General features: G+C 39.1%; 1 protein-coding gene across 13 annotated transcripts in view; it reads left to right on the top strand.

The window, feature by feature from the left end:
• The window catches only part of MPDZ (multiple PDZ domain crumbs cell polarity complex component), a 173,196-nt gene that overhangs the window by 144,302 nt on the left and 11,262 nt on the right, over positions 1–17,632 (top strand). For all 13 annotated transcript variants that reach the window (XR_009008557.1, XM_057547814.1, XM_057547822.1 and 10 more), the window contains 12 exons: positions 87–283; positions 1,398–1,489; positions 1,695–1,785; positions 3,931–4,011; positions 6,958–7,050; positions 7,140–7,214; positions 8,402–8,576; positions 10,840–10,985; positions 11,711–11,794; positions 11,999–12,192; positions 13,967–14,114; positions 16,667–16,753. Coding sequence is in view for 12 of the 13 variants with exons in the window: in XM_057547814.1 (XP_057403797.1) it covers positions 87–283; positions 1,398–1,489; positions 1,695–1,785; positions 3,931–4,011; positions 6,958–7,050; positions 7,140–7,214; positions 8,402–8,576; positions 10,840–10,985; positions 11,711–11,794; positions 11,999–12,192; positions 13,967–14,114; positions 16,667–16,753 (1,463 nt within the window). In the remaining variant the exon portion in view is untranslated. The remainder of the gene's footprint in view (positions 1–86; positions 284–1,397; positions 1,490–1,694; positions 1,786–3,930; positions 4,012–6,957; positions 7,051–7,139; positions 7,215–8,401; positions 8,577–10,839; positions 10,986–11,710; positions 11,795–11,998; positions 12,193–13,966; positions 14,115–16,666; positions 16,754–17,632) is intronic.

The raw sequence follows: 17,632 nt of genomic DNA on the forward strand, positions 1-17,632 counted from the left end.
CCATTCTAAATAACCTTCCGTAGTAAAGCATTTGGCTGTGAATTAGCTCTTACTATCTGTGGGTTTTTTGTTCTTGTTGTGTGTAGAAAATATCAGAGAGCGTTATGGAACCCTAACAGGCGAGCTACATATGATTGAACTGGAGAAGGGTCGTAGTGGTTTGGGTCTGAGTCTTGCTGGGAACAAAGACCGGTCCAGGATGAGTGTTTTTATAGTGGGGATTGATCCAAATGGAGCAGCTGGGAAAGATGGTCGATTGCAGATTGCAGATGAGCTTCTAGAGGTAAGTTCTTGTGGAAAACACTGAATTTACTCTCGCTGAATTGGTGCAATGGAACCATCAGTTTCCGGAAAATCCACCCGGGTCTCATATGGTGACTGAGGAAACTGCCGCTTCTCTAATAAAATAGATAACATTGCAGCAAATTTGGCTCTAGACCAAATCTCTACTAACTACAGCCCTTGTTCCCATTAATTTCCATTAAAAGGTTGTGACTGTATAGCACCAGAAACAATTTTTGCCCCAAGACAGTAATAAAGATCGCATTTCAAAAACATTTTTTTGTGTGCTGCATTTTTATTAGGAGCTTTTGAAAAAACCAAATGGCCAATCATGCCCTGGTAATGAGACTGATCCACTGAACCTTCTAGGAGTTGAATCCCTAATGGTAGACGTGATGGGGGTGGGGTGTGGCGGGGTCAGATTTGAGGCTAAATAACAAACACAGTAATTCAGCCCGCCAAGCAAAATAAACTGTGGACCATACTTTACAGTGTTAGAATTGTGTTTGCTTGATTTGTTCGTCCTCGCCTCCTGTAGGCTGGGATCCATGTGTCTTTACGCTGCTTGAACCATGCCTCGTGTGTTTCCCTGTTGGCTAGGAAGGCTCAGTCAGCAGTGGCTAAATGACAGGATGATTGGCAGTTTCCATTAGGTACTGTGCTGCTTAAGCACATTCTGCTGCCTAAACCCTGAATCCCCTGGCACTGCTTCTCCCCAGTGGCCTATTCCCAGGCCTTGAGTTTTGAGATTAATTAGGAGCTATGACAGTCAGGGCCTTCCCGGGATGATCTGTGCGGGTCACAGGTGCTTCCACAGAGCCCTTGCTTGGTACAAAGCACTCTAGAAGCTTGTCGCCTGCCTGAATACTGTCCTATTGTCAGTCCAAGTGGTGCCTCTTTAGTCCATGGAGATCAGACTACATGCATGTTATTTTAATGTTGGCTTTAAACACGAGCTTTTCTTTTCTCACCATCAAAGTCAGGTTCATGTTCTAGGAAGAAAAATATATATAATATTTTAAAAGGAGAAACAAATGTGCTTTTCATTAGATAGGATGATCAAAATTTGTGAAATTAAAATTCTAGGTTCAATTAATGATATTTATTTCTCATAGATCAATGGTCAAATTTTATATGGAAGAAGTCATCAGAATGCTTCATCGATCATCAAATGTGCCCCTTCTAAAGTAAAAATAATTTTTATAAGGTGAGCATTTTTTTCTGGTTTATTAAATATTTTTCCTTTGCCTTTCAATTCTGAATTCTTTTGAATGAAAATAAAACATATGTAAATGTGTGAGTGTTGTAGTTCCAGGTCCCAGAATTTTCTCTAATAATCTGAGTCTTCAAGCTAAAGAATGAAAATCATATGAATGCTCATGATATGATAGGTCAGTGCTTTTTTCCTTTAGAAGTAAAGATGCAGTGAGTCAGATGGCTGTATGTCCTGGGCATACAGTGGAACCTTTGCCTGCTACCTCAGAGAATCTTCAAAATAAGGAGGTATGTAGCTTATGTTTGTTTTTCTGGGAAGATTTGCTTGATACACCACTTATTAATTCAGCTAACAATTATAGAACTCTTGCAGGGATATAAAAGATAAGTAAGTCATAGCCTTGGCACCCAAGATGTTTATACCCTAGTATAAGAAACACTCATGTAAATAAGCACACGGCTTACATGAAGGCTACTAGTAGAGTCTGCAAAGGGAATAATGAAGGTAGAAAAGGAGTTGACAGTTTTACCTCTGGAGGGAAAGCGAGAGTAAGACTTCATAGGGGAGGTTACACATGAAGTGTATATTGGAAGTAGATGACTTGGGGGCCATAAACATTGCAGGCAGAGCACATGGGTTGAGGAATGGCCTGGAGGCTCTGGCAAATGAAGAGAATTGATGACTGCAGAGTGTTACTAACAGTGGGAGGCAGGGAATGGGTAGGGTCGGATCATGGGGATCATGGTGCAGACTTTGTCTTTGAGGCCATGTCTTTGCAAATTCAAAGAATGAAAAGTATATTTTTAAAAACTTCTCTGGAAATGGTGCAGAGAAAAATCACAGGTTACAGGGCAGAGAAGTTAAGTTAAAGGGAGTAGGAACATTATTGGAGTAGTTCAGGGGATAGATAATGAGGGCCTGAACGAATGCAAAAAAAAAAAAAAAAGAGAGAGAGAAGAAGAAGTGGTTATGTCAGATATTTAGGACCCAAATTGACATTATTTCATCCCTAACTAAATATACTCAGTGAGGAAAAATGACTGGTTGAGAATCTGTTTATCCAACAAATATTTGTTGAGTATCTGCCTTGTAATAGGTTCTGTGTTTTGGGCTGAGAATAAACTGGTGAATGAAACAGACAAGAGGTATGAGGCTTCCAGATACCTGACTTGGTGACTCGATAGATGGCTAACTTTCACTACAATAAAAAAGAGAAGCAGATATTTGTAAAAAAAATAAATAATAATAATAGAGAACATTCTCTCTGAGGCAGCTTAAGAATGAAGTGCCTGTTGGAAAGCCTGGTAGGAGTGTCCGTGGAGACGGCTGATGTAGAGTTTAGAGATGAATCCCCATAGATGCCGACTTGGGAGCCATGGGAGCTGAGGCTCTGGCCTATGGAGAACATTCAGAGAAGAAGAGGGCTCAGGTCAGAAATGTGTAGTATCAGCAATAAGGAGGAAGGCTGACAAAGAGAGGTCAGAGGTGAAGAAGAACCAGGCGGGCATGTTGCACAGCAGCTGAGGAGAGAGCCCCATTGAGAAAGGGTATATTCCACAGCCTTGAATACTGCAGGGAGCTCAAGTGAGAACGTGAATAGAGTTCTTTGGATTTCCCAATTAGGAGATTATTAGTGGTTTTGAGAAAGCAAACGATGGATAAGAAATTAGGAAAGACGAGGCAGTGGCTAGAGGGTGACAAAAAATTGAGGTTTTGGTGGGAGTTTTGTTTTGATTTGAAGATGCATTGGGTACATGTTTAGAATGAGTAAAAGGAGATAGGAGAGAGTGAAAAGCTTAAAATCAGAGGAACCATGATAACTCTCAGTGGGAAAAGGCATAGAAATGGAAACGCTCTTCCCCAAATTAATATCTATACATTGGGTTTTTCTGTACATTAAATGCAGAAATCATTGTCTCATGCTGGTGAACTAACTCACTGATCATAATGGTGAACTGAGTCAAGTGGTTTTTCAAGGTTATAAGGGAGAAAATTTTATTTTCATATGAATTGTACCAAATATGTCCCTTAAGAAAATGGATTTTAATAATTTTCAGGTAAAACATTTAATAGTTCCTAAATACACTTGATGACTAGCACGGTAAAGCATAGTGAATGGTGCCTCTGCTGGTGTTCTGTGTTTCAGCGCTTGCACCATTTGGAGCTGGGTTGTTGTTAGATAGCACTGTGGAGTAAACCCAGGCAGTCTTGAGGAGCACCTTGTGTCTTTGTGCTCCAAAATAATTGCCGTCTAATCACACCTCATTCGTATTTTAAAGAGAATATAATGTTCATAAATGTCATGAAATAATAAAATAGTAATAAGGAATTACAGCGTATGAAATGATTTTGATTAAGTAGCCCCTGTATTTAAACAAAGAAAACTGCATAACACTCAGTTGCCTATTTTGTCATTTCTTTCCCTCTGTCAGGCTGAACCGAGCGTTACTACTTCCGATGCAGCTGTGGACCTCAGTTCGTTTCCAAACGTGCAGCATCTGGAGCTTCCCAAGGTAAATCTGCTTTGAATTGGAATGAAGTGATGTGACTGCCTTGACACTGGTGTTTTAATTCACTGGTTCTCAAAGCTGGGCTCCAGACCAGCCGCGTCAGCATCAGCATCACCTGAGAGCTTGTTAGAACTCCAGGTGTGTGGGCCCACCCTGACCTCCTGAATGAGTAGCTTTGGGGGGTGCGCCCGCATCTTGTGTTGTAGTAATAAGCCTTCTCTATGATGCCGGTGTGCGCTAAAGTTTGAGAACCACTGTGCTAATTGATACTCGGGCAGGGACCCAGCTTTTCCTGCCTTTATGATTATCCCAAGGTATGACATTTAGTGATCTCTCCTTTGATTTATTTACCAAGGACCTGCTATGGAGGAAATAAAAAGAATAAAGAAACGGGAAGTTATAGTCTTTGTCCTTCGTGAAACCGAAAGCTCAAATAACTAGAAATCTCACCGATAGGCATCCTTGAGGTATTTGCTTTTGCAAAGATCTGAGCCTTAGGTTCAAGTGACCACTTTAAAGAAGTGGTTTGTTGAACAGAAACCTATCAATGTTTTCAAGTGCTGCAGGCTCATGCCGGAATGCAGGTGGGCAGTGGATGAACAGAGTAGAAGCAGAAAGAGTAGTGACATGCTCAGGGAAGAGGAGAGGAAGGGAGGAGGTAGGGTGGTGGGATAGAGGGATGGAACGTGAAATGCTGCAGCAGAAAGGGGTGCTTCCTCTGCGACTCCCCAGCTCCAAGGCAGCCAGGGCAGCAGAGGCAGTCTGTCTGGATTGAATCTTTGTTTCATCAGGTCCAGACTTCACACATGGTGTGGTCTTGCTTTGCCTCCATTTTCTTACCTATAAATTGGAGATGATAGTATTACCTCTGATAATATTGTAATTATAAAGATTAAGTGAGTTGTTTATAAAGTGGTGGGCATAAAGCCTGGCATGTGATCAGATTTTGTTAAGCATTTAGTGGAAAAAAATACTGTGACTCTTCTTGGTTTGATTTCTTTTTTAAAAAATAAATAACTCTACAAAAATGGATTGCTCTGGTCTTATCATATACATTTAAGAAAAGTCATCGTGGGCAGTTTGTGTTGTGGGTAGAGGGAAAAGAAGTTATTAAAGCTTTTTCCATCAGGAAGTCCATACACTTCCATTCAAGAATCCCTCATTCTATTGCCATTTAAGAGAGAGTCGTTTGAGGCAGCACGGGGAGAGGGGACTGGATATTCTAATGGAAGTCTCTGAGTTTGTATAAAGGAGTACGACGAGAATGGATGTTAGGTAAACAACCAGCAAATGCCCTCTGTACTTAGTAAAGTACTTTTCTGACTACAGTTAAGTGAATAGACAGTAATAGAATCAAATCTCAGAATTGAGTACATACAGTCATGGTAGATATAGAGTATTACTTATTCAAACAAATATTTATTTGTAGTAGGAAAGAGCATTGGTGTGGAGTGTCCCAAATAGAGGGTAGCTCAGTTTTTTACATTTGGCATCAGCATTGAGACTTGTCAGTCTTGTAGCACGTTGACCTTCCTGTTCACTGTGCCTGATTCTTTGACCCCTAGATCAGAGTTCGGGGTTTCAAGATGCTGGCAAGTTTAGACACTTTATCTGAAGACAATTTGATTATATCCTGTAGAGTTATAAGTAGAAGGAATGTGTGTGTGATAACAACACTTTTGCATAGTGTGTCAGGCTTTTAAGCCTTTTCTTACTGCACTTGATCCTCACAGCAAACTTGTAGTTGGCAAGAATTATTTTCCCTTTTTTTGGAGATAAGAAAATTGAGGTTAAGAGATGTTAGGTAACCTATCCAAATTTCTAGAGCTAGCCAGAAAGGAAATTACAGCTGAGCTCTGCTTTCCCTGAAAGTGCGCGATTTTCTCTGTATCATACACGTGAAAAGAGCAGTGGCAGAGAGGAGGCACAGTGACAGTCGGAAAGTCGTCAAGCATTAATCACCATTGCAAAGCGACAGTGTTAATAATCTTTAAAATGGTGGTGAAGCCTTATCTCACTGTCGTGATCTTAAATGTCTGGTGGCAACCTTGGCTCTCATGTATACATTTCAGAGAAACCATGGCGAGATTCCCTTTTCTCTCTTTTGCTTTCCATCTCCCTAGGTGCAAACTATAATGAGAAAGGTTGCTAGCTCTAACCAGAATGAAATGTGTAAAACCCTATGGTAATTTTGTTCACGTAAACGTTAAGAAAAGGTAAAACCCAATGTTATGGAACACTTGGTTTTCATTAAAAAAAAGTGTGGAAAATATAGACAGAAGTAGGTGTAGCTCTTCTAGCTTTGGCAGATTTTCAGTGCACGTCTTTGGGTTCAGAGTTGAGAGAATTTTCACTCTGCACCACATCAGAACACGAGTATTTGAAGTAACCAGTCTGGGTATTCAGCCCCAGAAAGGACAGGGCATGAGCAGTCATGGTAGTCTGTCTGCTAAAGGAGGAAGGACAGCAGAAAGGGATGAAGGGGCCACTGCTAGCGGTTATCTCTAAGCTGTAGGCCAGAAAGATGAAGAAGGAGGATACTTTGGTGTTGAATCAATTAGCTAGCCAGTTACACAGAGCTAAATTCTCAGACGTTGTACAGTCATTAAATTGTTGAATATATTTCAGTTCTCTGGATATTTTGTTAGAGTTACTAGAGATATGTTACTGGATATATATGCTAAAGATACTAGAGATAGTGGACATACGGGAGGAGTGAAAACATTTGACTATTTATTTGATGGAGGAGAATTTAATCCCATTAAAATAATTGAAAGTTTGCTTAAGAAAAGGAGAGATTTCTAGTAGTGGATTTTAGAACAGTTTTAATTTCTTTTCTAGCCCTTGGGTAAGAAGACAGTGTTCAGAAGTTTCGGTCACATACCTTTCCATTTGGATAAATTTAATCTGTTTCACGTTTTCTGAGTGTTTCTGTTCTTGCTTCTCTAGGATCAGGGGGGTTTGGGCATTGCCATCAGTGAAGAAGATACACTCAGCGGGGTCATCATAAAGAGTCTCACAGAGCACGGGACAGCAGCCAGGGTGAGGCTTCCCCCTTCTCACTCTCAGAAAGTGGTGGGGAGGGAATTCTTTCTGTAAATTCACTCAAAATCTTCCATGTTTCCATCTAGGATGGACGGCTCAAAGTTGGAGATCAGATCTTGGCTGTAGATGATGAAGTAGTTGTTGGCTATCCTGTTGAAAAGGTACTTTTCCAAAAGAAAGCAGATGATACCATAAACTCATCCTTGGGCATGGCTAAACGTGTGTGTGTGTGTGTGTGTGTGTGTGTGTGTGTGTGTGTGTGTGTGTGTGTGTGTGTGTGTGTGTGGTCAGTCATAGGGAATCAGAGCTGTGTAGCTGTATTAGACAGATATCTGCAAGGAAGAGAAGAGATTCTTTGGAACTTACTTAATTTCTACTTTCTGTTTTCCGATTAAGATGATGTTAAGGTATTTTTTATTACCTGATAAATTCAGGGTTCAGTCAGCATTTTTGAGAAATATCATTTCAGTTTTTCCTTAGGAAAACTTGGAACTTCTAAACAAAGGTCAACTTAGTATTAAGACTAAAGGAATGTTTTTTAATGGATGTTTGCTCCTATAAAATATCCACTATGTATATTGCTTTATAGACAGATTTTAAAAGTCAGCCATTAAATGTATAACTTTTATTGGGGTTAAACAGTTATTTGTGCCTGAGTTTCTTCCTCCTCAAAAGTGATGTTAATACTGTACTTACTAGGAGTCTCACTTGAGGCCTTTCATAAGTGCTAGGAAAAAAGCCCTATTTTTCTTGAGATTTGGAGTGCCAATGTTTCCATTTCTACATTGGCCAGCAAGATGCCTAAACCATTTTTAAATTCAGTTTTAATAATTGTATGGTTTTCATCCTTTAACTCACATGTGTATGTTCTAACTTTCCATTTGGCTTGATTCTTCTGTTGCATAGTGTTCCTTATGTTGCTTTTAACCTAAGTGTTTCCATATTATTAAAAATGTTTGTGTAAGCTGCTTTACATTCTCTGTAGAATCAGAGGTGGGTAAAGCACCCCACATGTCTTCAAAGGTTGTAATAATCCAGAGAACTGGTCAGTATTAATTAGAAATGTAAAAAGTTGAAAGCCCGTTACTTATATAATGAAGAATATGGTCAGAACTAGACTTATAGTAGAAATTAACTGTGGCCTTAATCAATATCAGGGAATTGGAGAAACTAGAAAGGAAACTGCAACCATTCTTTCTTGACCACTGAAGTCCTGACAGGGAACGAATTTGCCTCTGACTCTTCTCTCAACCATAGATGGTTCTAGATTCCAGCTATAATAGTGGAAGTATAAGTCTACTAATTTGCCTGTAAATTTTATTTCCCCTCTAAACCAACACCCTGCCAGTTTATTAGCCTTTTGAAGACAGCGAAGACAACAGTGAAACTGACCATTCGTGCTGAGAATCCAGATTCCCAGGCTGTTGCTTCAGCAGCTGGTACAGCCAATGGAGAAAAAAAGAGCAGCCCCCAGTCTCTGATGGTCCCACCGTCTGGCTCCCCGGAACCAGAGCCCATCCGAAGTAAGTAAGGACTGGTCTCCTGCTAGTCCTGCACGTGTGACGCATTCAGGCTCAGTATCGGGTCCCTGTTTGGGAGCCGCCTGCCTGTACGTAGCCCACTGCTTGAGAGGCCGTAGTCGGGGAGCCTGCTGGTGAAGGGATGGTATAAAGAGAGGGGCTCCTGAAGCAAGAGCACTGGCCTGTGAGGCAGGGGATCTGCCTGCTGTACATTAACCGTCCGTAGAGCCTTGGGAAACCCATCCAGCCACTCTGGGCCTCCGCTTGCTCATTTCTAAGACAAGGCACTGGTACTCTTTGCTCTCCAAGGATCTTCTGCTAAGGCTATCTGTGATTCCAGGTATCTTACTAATACATTAGATACACCATTTTGTACATTCCTTTTTTTATACTACTGAACAAGTAATTTAACTTCCCAAAGACTCAGTATTGTCATTTTAAAATGGATACAGTGATACCACTTCACTGGTGTGAAATCAACATTGCCTGGTGCTACATCAGACTCTTAAAAATGCACATATATGTAGTTGATGTGAGTTGTATCCTTTGAGTGTAAGTAGTAGATAACTGTCAAAGTAGATGAAACAGTTGTATGTAGAGCATGGAATGAAACTTTCGTGTATCATTAAAATGCCAGTCTAGTATATTGAGGCAAATTATTCCTTTGAGTTACTTTTTTGAGAAAAATTACACTGGCGTTTAATAAAAGAATAAATTTCAAGCTTTGCAGCATTGAAAAAAAAAGTACTTAAAAAACATTGCTTTTTTCTGCAACTGGGGAAAAAAATCTCTTTTGGCCTCCAGACTGAAACATTCAGTTCTTTTGAACAGGTTTTTAAGGAAGCAGCAGTTTAAAACATTGTAATATAGTTGGTTAAAAAATCTTTTTTTTTTAATCTTTTTTTTTATTGAAGTATAGTTGATTTACAATATTGTGTTAATTTCTGCTGACTCAGCTACACACACACACACACACACACACACACACACACACACACACTCTCTCTCTCTCTCTCTCTCTCTCTCTCTCTCTCTCTCTCTCTCTCTCTCTCTCCCTCTCTCTCTCTCTCTCTCTCTTTTTTATATTCGTTTCCATTATGGTTTATCCCAGTACATTGAATGTAGTTCCCTATGCTATATACAGTTGGACCTTGTTGTCTAAAAAGTCTTAAAGTAATAAATATCTGATGAAAGCAATCCTTTATTTAGAAAGACTAATGCACTAAAATGTTAAAAAAAATATGGAAAGTTTTTAATTTTCCTTTTTAAGTAGATCCCTAAATAGCATTGTCTATAAAAATATAAAATGCTAAATGGAAACATAACAGAAAAGAAAATATCTTACACCTGTTCTTACCATTTCAGGAGCAAGAAAATAGTCTCCCTCTGATTCCTAGAAAGAGAGCATTTTTTCTAAAGCTAATCTGTCAAGTATCCCAGCTTTCCCAAAATATGACATTTGCTCTATGCTTTTTGGTATATCACAAACCATATGATGTGAAGACTCTCATAAAACAAAGTATAAAATTATATTCTCCTTATTTTTTCATAATCTAATCTTATTTATTTAATTCTGAGCATTTATGCACCAGGATTTAATATCCGAGTTCATAAAACATCGAGACACAAGGAAAGAAACTGCAAGTGGGTCTCACTTGATGTCATATAAACTCAGATATTAAATCCAGTTGCTTGTATGCTCAGAGTTGATTACATAAGTAGAGATGCTCTAAGATAGGATGAAAAGGAAAACCAAATCAAAAACCTGAAAAGCCCTGAATGGCAGGCACCATGACCAGAGTTACTGATGTCCTTTGTGTTTTGTCGTCTTCCCTGAATGTGAGTTAGGTCTCCACCACATATCTCAGTTCTGAGTTTTACAAATCATAATTTCATAAGAAGTTTGTTTGGGTCCCATGAAACGTAGAATATCAAAGTGGAACTAGAGGTTCAGTTCAACTCTCTGTTCTCATTCTTTTTACCCATTACCTCCAGTAATTAAAAAAAATACAGAATACTGCATAAAATAATATAACACGTAATTTTGTACCCACCACCCTAAATTAACAATGACGATTTAATCATCTGTTGGATAGTTTTAAATGTAACTAAAAGATTAAGGTGGAATTATATAGTCTTCTTTGTCCCCAACTTGGGCCCATGTTTCTGCTCCATCCCCCAAAGGCACCCAGTGTGGTGAGTTTGATGTATATGCCTTCTAATCAATTTTTGTTTGTATTTCATTTCACTTTTGACTTATTTTTAGGTACAAGCAGGTCATCAACACCAGCAATCTTTGCTTCTGATCCTGCAACCTGCCCCATCATCCCAGGCTGTGAAACAACAATTGAGATTTCCAAAGGGCGGACAGGGCTGGGCCTGAGCATCGTTGGGGGGTCTGACACACTGCTGGTGAGGACACAGCCCGAGATGCTCCAGAGACACAGGCAGCCTCTTCAGTGAGCCCTGAGAGGTTACTGTCAGGGCGATTTCCATCAGTTTTATTAAAGGAAATACAAAGGCTTAGGAAAATGTATCATTCATTGTTATTTTAATGTATAGGGCAGATACTCAGCTGTGTACTGGGATTTTTATTTTGAGTAAGCCAACACTGACTTAATAATATTTCTTTATACTTCTGACTGTGACCTTTAGATTCAAAATATTTCTGTTAGTTTATTAGTTCTTGCCATATTTTAATTTTCTTTTTACTGACTGGATACTCTTGGGTTAGACCCATATTGAGAAAAATCTGAAAATTTGGATAATTTATAGATAAAAATTTCTAAATGTCAAAAATGCTTTTAAAAACCATTCATTCCACTTGTGGATAGGAAAGGTGATGAGGTGATGTATGTCTATTATATATGCGTGTGTGGGTGATTTATATATTTTATAATTTTTTTCTTTAAACTTCCCTGTCATGTGAAAGAAATATAAGCTTCTTTGAGCCTTGTAGCAAAAATTGTCTTCTTATGCTTTTCTTTCAATTTTGATATGTGACTCACGTACGGATGCAGTGAGTGTATAACGCTTACCACTGTCTCTAAAAGTGAAGTGAGCTTTGACTCCTTTTCTGCTCACCCTCCCTAGGGAGAATGGTGTAAAGCATGGGTGTGTTTTGTTTGTGCCCTTAGGGTGCCATTATTATCCATGAAGTTTACGAAGAAGGAGCAGCATGTAAAGACGGAAGACTCTGGGCTGGAGATCAGATTTTAGAGGTACAGAATGCTGTGCATTTGACCTTTACAACTAACGAAGAAAAGGCTACTCCGGGGAGGATGGTCTTTGCTTATTTCTTTTTCCCTCCCTCCTTCCCTTCCTCTTCCCCCCTCTTTCCCTCCCCCTCTCTCCCTTCTCCCTATCTTTTTTCCTTTTACTCAACTCACCTGGTTCCTCACCCTCTGTGTCCCGTTTCTGTACAGGTGAATGGAATCGACTTGAGAAAGGCCACACATGATGAAGCAATAAATGTGCTGAGACAAACACCACAAAGGGTGCGCCTGACGCTCTACAGAGATGAGGCCCCGTACAAAGAGGAGGATGTGTACGACACCCTCACCATCGAGCTGCAGAAGAAGCCGGGCAAAGGCTTGGGGTTGAGTATTGTTGGTAAAAGGTATGACTGATCAGGGCAAATGCAGTGACCTCTTGGAAACGATTGAATTTAAATTCCTTTAAAGAGTACTAGCAGTAGTAGAATCTTTCTCAACTGCTAGTGTTCTGTAGGTAGCTATTTCAGCCCATGCAGTAGTGGAACATCAGAAGACATTGGTGCTGAAATTTTTTAGTCAGTATTTCGGGGGATTTTGAAGGTACTAGACAAAAAGCCATTTGGTATTTTTGAGTACCTGCTGGGTGCCAGGAGATACATTAGGTTCTGGGGAACAGAGTTAAATAAGACATGGATCCTGACTTCAAAAAACTCTGTTTGGTAAATGAGCATTAAATACATTCTTGCAACAAAGGACTCTGTTGATGAGAGACAGAAATGCATCGTGGGGGATCCATGGAAGCAAAGGAGAAAGGGACCGACTGCATGACCTTATTTAAGGGAAGTAGATTAGGAAAACATAAAGAGGTGCTAGAGATGAAGCCAAAAATGAGAGGTGAGAGTTGGTCTGACAGAAGTGGGCGAGGATATTCTAGGGAGAAGGATCAGCATGAACAAGAGCACACCATCAGAAGGGAATAGAAAGTGTAAATTAAGAGGCCAGGGTAGTAGATTGGTGAATATACATAAATTAAGTACCTCATTTATTTAAATATGTATATATAGTTAATATTAAAAAATATATAATCCAGTAAGTTCCAACATCTTTATTCTTAAGATGGGAAAGCAGAGTATCAGATGGTAAAAGGGCTTGTTTGAAGTCATGACCTTGGCAAGAACAAGTGATACAATTCAACTTTTACTAAATGTTTCTGCTAAGAGTTATCTTTGTATCTCAACAAGAAGTCCTTGAGTTATTTATACTTTTATGAAAGGAAGATTGAAATAAGTTGAATATTTGTTCATTTTGCATAAACCTATCTTGTATGAAAGTTAGACCTGTAATGATTTAAAAGAAGAGACATCACAGCAATGGTACTTAATTTTGAGTAACAAATGGTTTTAGTTTGAGATACATATCTATTACTTATTTTCAGTAACGTTAATGGCACTGGTGATAATAGCAACATATTTATGTAGGCACAGGTCAGTATCCATTCAAGGCTTCATTATGGTGTAGAAAGAACAATAGATTTAGCTCCCAGTGACTGACTCTTAAGTCCTGTTTTTGCCATTTAGTAACTGTGACTCATAAAATGAGTATAATAGCCACTTCTACTCACAGTGTAGAACTGTTGAATAAATATGCTTATGAAATATATGTTCAATCTATGAAATATTGTAAAGACATAATTTATTACAAAAAATAATTCTCATAGTTGCACCAGTGTTGCTGAAAACAATAAAACTTTTAAAGTCATAAAAATAGAAGTAAAATTTCCAGTTGTAAAATGTTAGCCTTGGGGCTTCCCCGGTGGCGCAGTGGTTGAGAATCTGCCTGCCAATGCAGGGGACACGGGTTCGAGCCCTGGTCTGGGAAGATCCCACATGCCGCGGAGCAACTAGGCCCGTGAGCCACAACTACTGAGCCTGCGCGTCTGGAGCCTGTGCTCTGCAACGAGAGGCCGCGATAGTGAGAGGCCCGCGCACCGCGATGAAGAGTGGCCCCCGCTTGCCGCAACTAGAGAAGGCCCTAACACAGAAACGAAGACCCAACACAGACAAAAATAAAAATAAATAAATAAATTAAAAAAAAAAATGTTAGCCTTTCATTAAATAAGCATTGCATTACAGTTGGGAAAAAATAATAATGTTGACATTCAAAACTTTACGTTTGCAGAAATGATACTGGAGTATTCGTGTCCGACATTGTGAAAGGAGGAATTGCAGATGCTGACGGAAGGCTGATGCAGGGAGACCAGATACTAATGGTGAATGGAGAAGACGTCCGTCACGCCACCCAGGAAGCCGTCGCAGCTCTGCTAAAGGTAGAAATCCAGCACCACAAATGGTCATGTGTAATAGTGTAAGAGAGGGAGGAGCGGCCACATTCAAACAAGTATTTATCTAATATGTTCTCTCAAATAAGACATATTTATACATTAGACACCATATTTCAGTGATAAATCTCTAAATAACAAACTTACAATCAGCTGTTTATTATTATATATTTAGCAGTAGTAAGAATTATGAACTGAGTATCTGTGTTCTTAGTAAATCTTTTATCACAGAGTGATTACTGTGTGGCTCTTTTCTTGAAAGAAAAACACATATTCAGGCCACAAAGGAGAAAAAAAGTCTTAACCTCGGTTCTCCCCTGCCCCCCCATATTTATATTTGGATTTATTCTTATGATCTCTGGCCTAAGGGAAGAACCTCCTCCCTGGCACGGGTGCTCTTTGAAAAGGGACTCAGCAGAAAGGCGGAAGATCATAGGAGGCAAGAAGGGCACCTCTGGAAGTCATGCTTTCTGGACTGCCCTGTCCCAGCCCCTTCCTTAACCCCTTACTGGGCGCACTAAATTGGACATCTTTATATTTTCCCAGAGATGAAGAATGTGGAAGAAAGATTTTATCCTTTTTGAATGACAGAAGAGAATGTTTGGTTCATATCTTATTCTGATTCAAAACTATTGAACTATTTAAAGTTTGACATTTAAAATCATAGTTGCATGGGTCATACTTATGAAATGAAGACAATGTAATGCAGATTTACCGGGCAGTACCTTCAACAGTTATTATTGTTGTTGTTTCAATAATTATAATGCCTCCATCCCAAGGTATCATTGCTAGTCTTACGTACATTTTACATTGTGAAATCTCTTTCCTCCATGGAGTAAACTCTCCATGAAGAATCATTTTCTGATTGGAAAGGCAGAGCCAGTCTCATTTTAAAAATGGAAAATATAGAATAGTCACTTAAAAATACCAACTCGTGGAAGTTTAGACATATTTCCTATCAGGGAATATTCCAGTTTCCAGAGGGGGTTTGTGTTCCTACAAGTACATAAAACAGTGTTTATCTCATTGTTTTCCTTTACCTAACATGTGTTTTTATGACCTGAAGTGTAGTTCAGTGTTGATTAAAAATCTATCGCCGTCAGTATCCATGTCCTGTGGCACATGTTCAGTAACATGAGCACATAACTTCATGACAGTGTCTGACAGCAGGAGAAATGTCAGAGATCTCAGATGCTAGTGGGAGCCTCTTCAGTGGCTAAGCTTAGCTTCATGGAGTGATTTTCAAGTGAGCATCTTGTTATAAACCTCTGTGGTTTGCATAGGATCTGGTATATACATATAAATTTAGTTATTAATAAAGCACACTTAAAGTCTATCATTTCTTCTTAGACTTATCAATTTTCAAAAAATAATTAGAATTCTTTAAGGAGAAGTAGCTTCCTTTAGGAGATAAATTAACAATGATAGTTAACTCTGTAAGATAGATACCTCTCAAAGATAGAGAAGGAGACATCCATAAAATAACCTAAATAATTTTAGAACCAGTTAAATCACCATTTAAAAACCCAGTTTGACAGTATATAATGAGAGCCTTAAATATTTATATAGCTTTGCTGTTTGTACCTCCAGCTGCTGCTTGTTGTTGTTTTGACTTGTTATTTCTTCATTTAAACATCTTGCAGAATCCTCAATACACAAAAAACTTCACATACATAAGGTTCATTGCAGTGTTGTTTGTAATAATAGAAAACTGGAAGCAACACAATTGTTGATACTGCTTTGTGCTTGACATTTTGATAAGAATTGTGCATGGATTATTTTATCACAACAACCTATAATAGTCTCTGTTTTTAAAATGCAGAGTAAAAGACTTATCAAAGTAAACATCTGCTAAGTTCACAGAGCTAGTAAATCACATAGTCTGGATTTAAACTAGTGTATCTGACTCCAAAAGCCTGAGTTCTCAAACACCTCATTGTGCTGCTTTCACAGTAGACTGTATAGCATTTCTTGCATGCCTATGATTTATTCGTAAAGGACCACAGGGAGACTGTCTTCAATTCTCGTTTTGTGTTTACAGCAATATGGCTTGTTTAAGTATTGTATATTATAATATATCTATTCAGGTACAGTGAGGCAGTAGAGAGCTTACCCCATTATCTGAGTACCTCTGCTATTGAGGGCAAAACGAATTGTTGCGGTAGTGGTTATTTTATTGTTTTTGTTTTGTTTTTTAAGATCTGAGTTACTTAGTTCATTTGGCCTATCTAAATTAGTGTGTTTCGTGAGATAATTGCTTGATTCTCCATTTCTCTTTGCCGTGACAGACACGCTCTCCATGTAAATCATGAGGCAGTAAGACAGACACTGGGTGTTGCTGCTGCTGCTTGTTGTTATTTTTTTACTAGTTTTAATGTTTTAGAAAAGCCCTTTTCCACAAAGGATTGGAGGTATCCTTGCCTGTGGAAATTCCAAAAGGAAAATGCCTTTCAAAAACCCAGTCTTGAAGAGTAAAATGTAATCCTAAAGCTGACTGTAGCATTTTATTTAAACATTTCATCGAACAACTTCCCCCGCAGTGTTCCCTAGGCACGGTAACCTTGGAAGTCGGAAGAGTCAAAGCTGGCCCATTCCATTCGGAGAGGAGACCTTCTCAGAGCAGCCAGGTGGGTAGCTGCGGGATTCATCGGGCAATGCAGTCCATAGGCCAGAAGGAACTCAAAGATGGCCCTGACCATGAGTCTGTCCAGGGTCATGTACACAGGCCTGGACCCCTGGCAGCTTGGCAGAGCGGCTGAGGTGCAGACTTTGTGATAGGGAAGAACGAGAGATGGGAGTGCACAGGCAAGCAAGGTGGATGGAGCTCTTGAGTAGTTTGTGAGTCATTCTAAAGAACTTAGTTCCAAGCATTCTTCTTTTCTGACATGAGTCTTTTTCCATAATCTCAAAAGTGAACCGATTAATATATACATATAAAGCCTACAAAGACAATATATGTTTAAAGTATTTTATAACAAACATTGATCAATCAGTATTGAACTGTAGAAGCTCACCACCACGTATAAAAATATGGTGTGAGATAGCTGGAGCCTCTTGGTAAGCCCCTCTCCTGTCTTGCCTTCTGATGACAGAAGCCCATTTTTATCAGCCTGTCCTTAAGGACCTCTAGTCACCCCTGAATGATTACCATTTGTTTCCTGTCGACTGGCCCTAATTCTGCAGTTGTTGACGTCCCCATCTATGTACAGCATTTGTTTAAATTTAGAGAAGATTAGCTTGCGTGAGATTATGAAAATCCACTAAAATTTTAGGAAGGTTGGAATCAATTGCATCCATTCTTTTACCTTTATTTATGTCATTGGACAAATTCTTCCTTAAAAAGAAAAAAAAAAAGAGAAAACTCAGTGGAAACTCTCCATATTGATTGCCCTTCAAATTACCAGATGCCACTGTTGCTGAACAAGTATTTCTAAGTCCATTAAAAGAATTCTGAAATAAGTGGTATTTAGCGGGTATTACTACTTCCCAAACTTTCTAAAACAACT

This window comes from Balaenoptera acutorostrata, chromosome 6, assembly GCF_949987535.1.
Source record: "Balaenoptera acutorostrata chromosome 6, mBalAcu1.1, whole genome shotgun sequence".
In the NCBI taxonomy this organism is placed as follows: Eukaryota; Metazoa; Chordata; class Mammalia; order Artiodactyla; family Balaenopteridae; genus Balaenoptera; species Balaenoptera acutorostrata.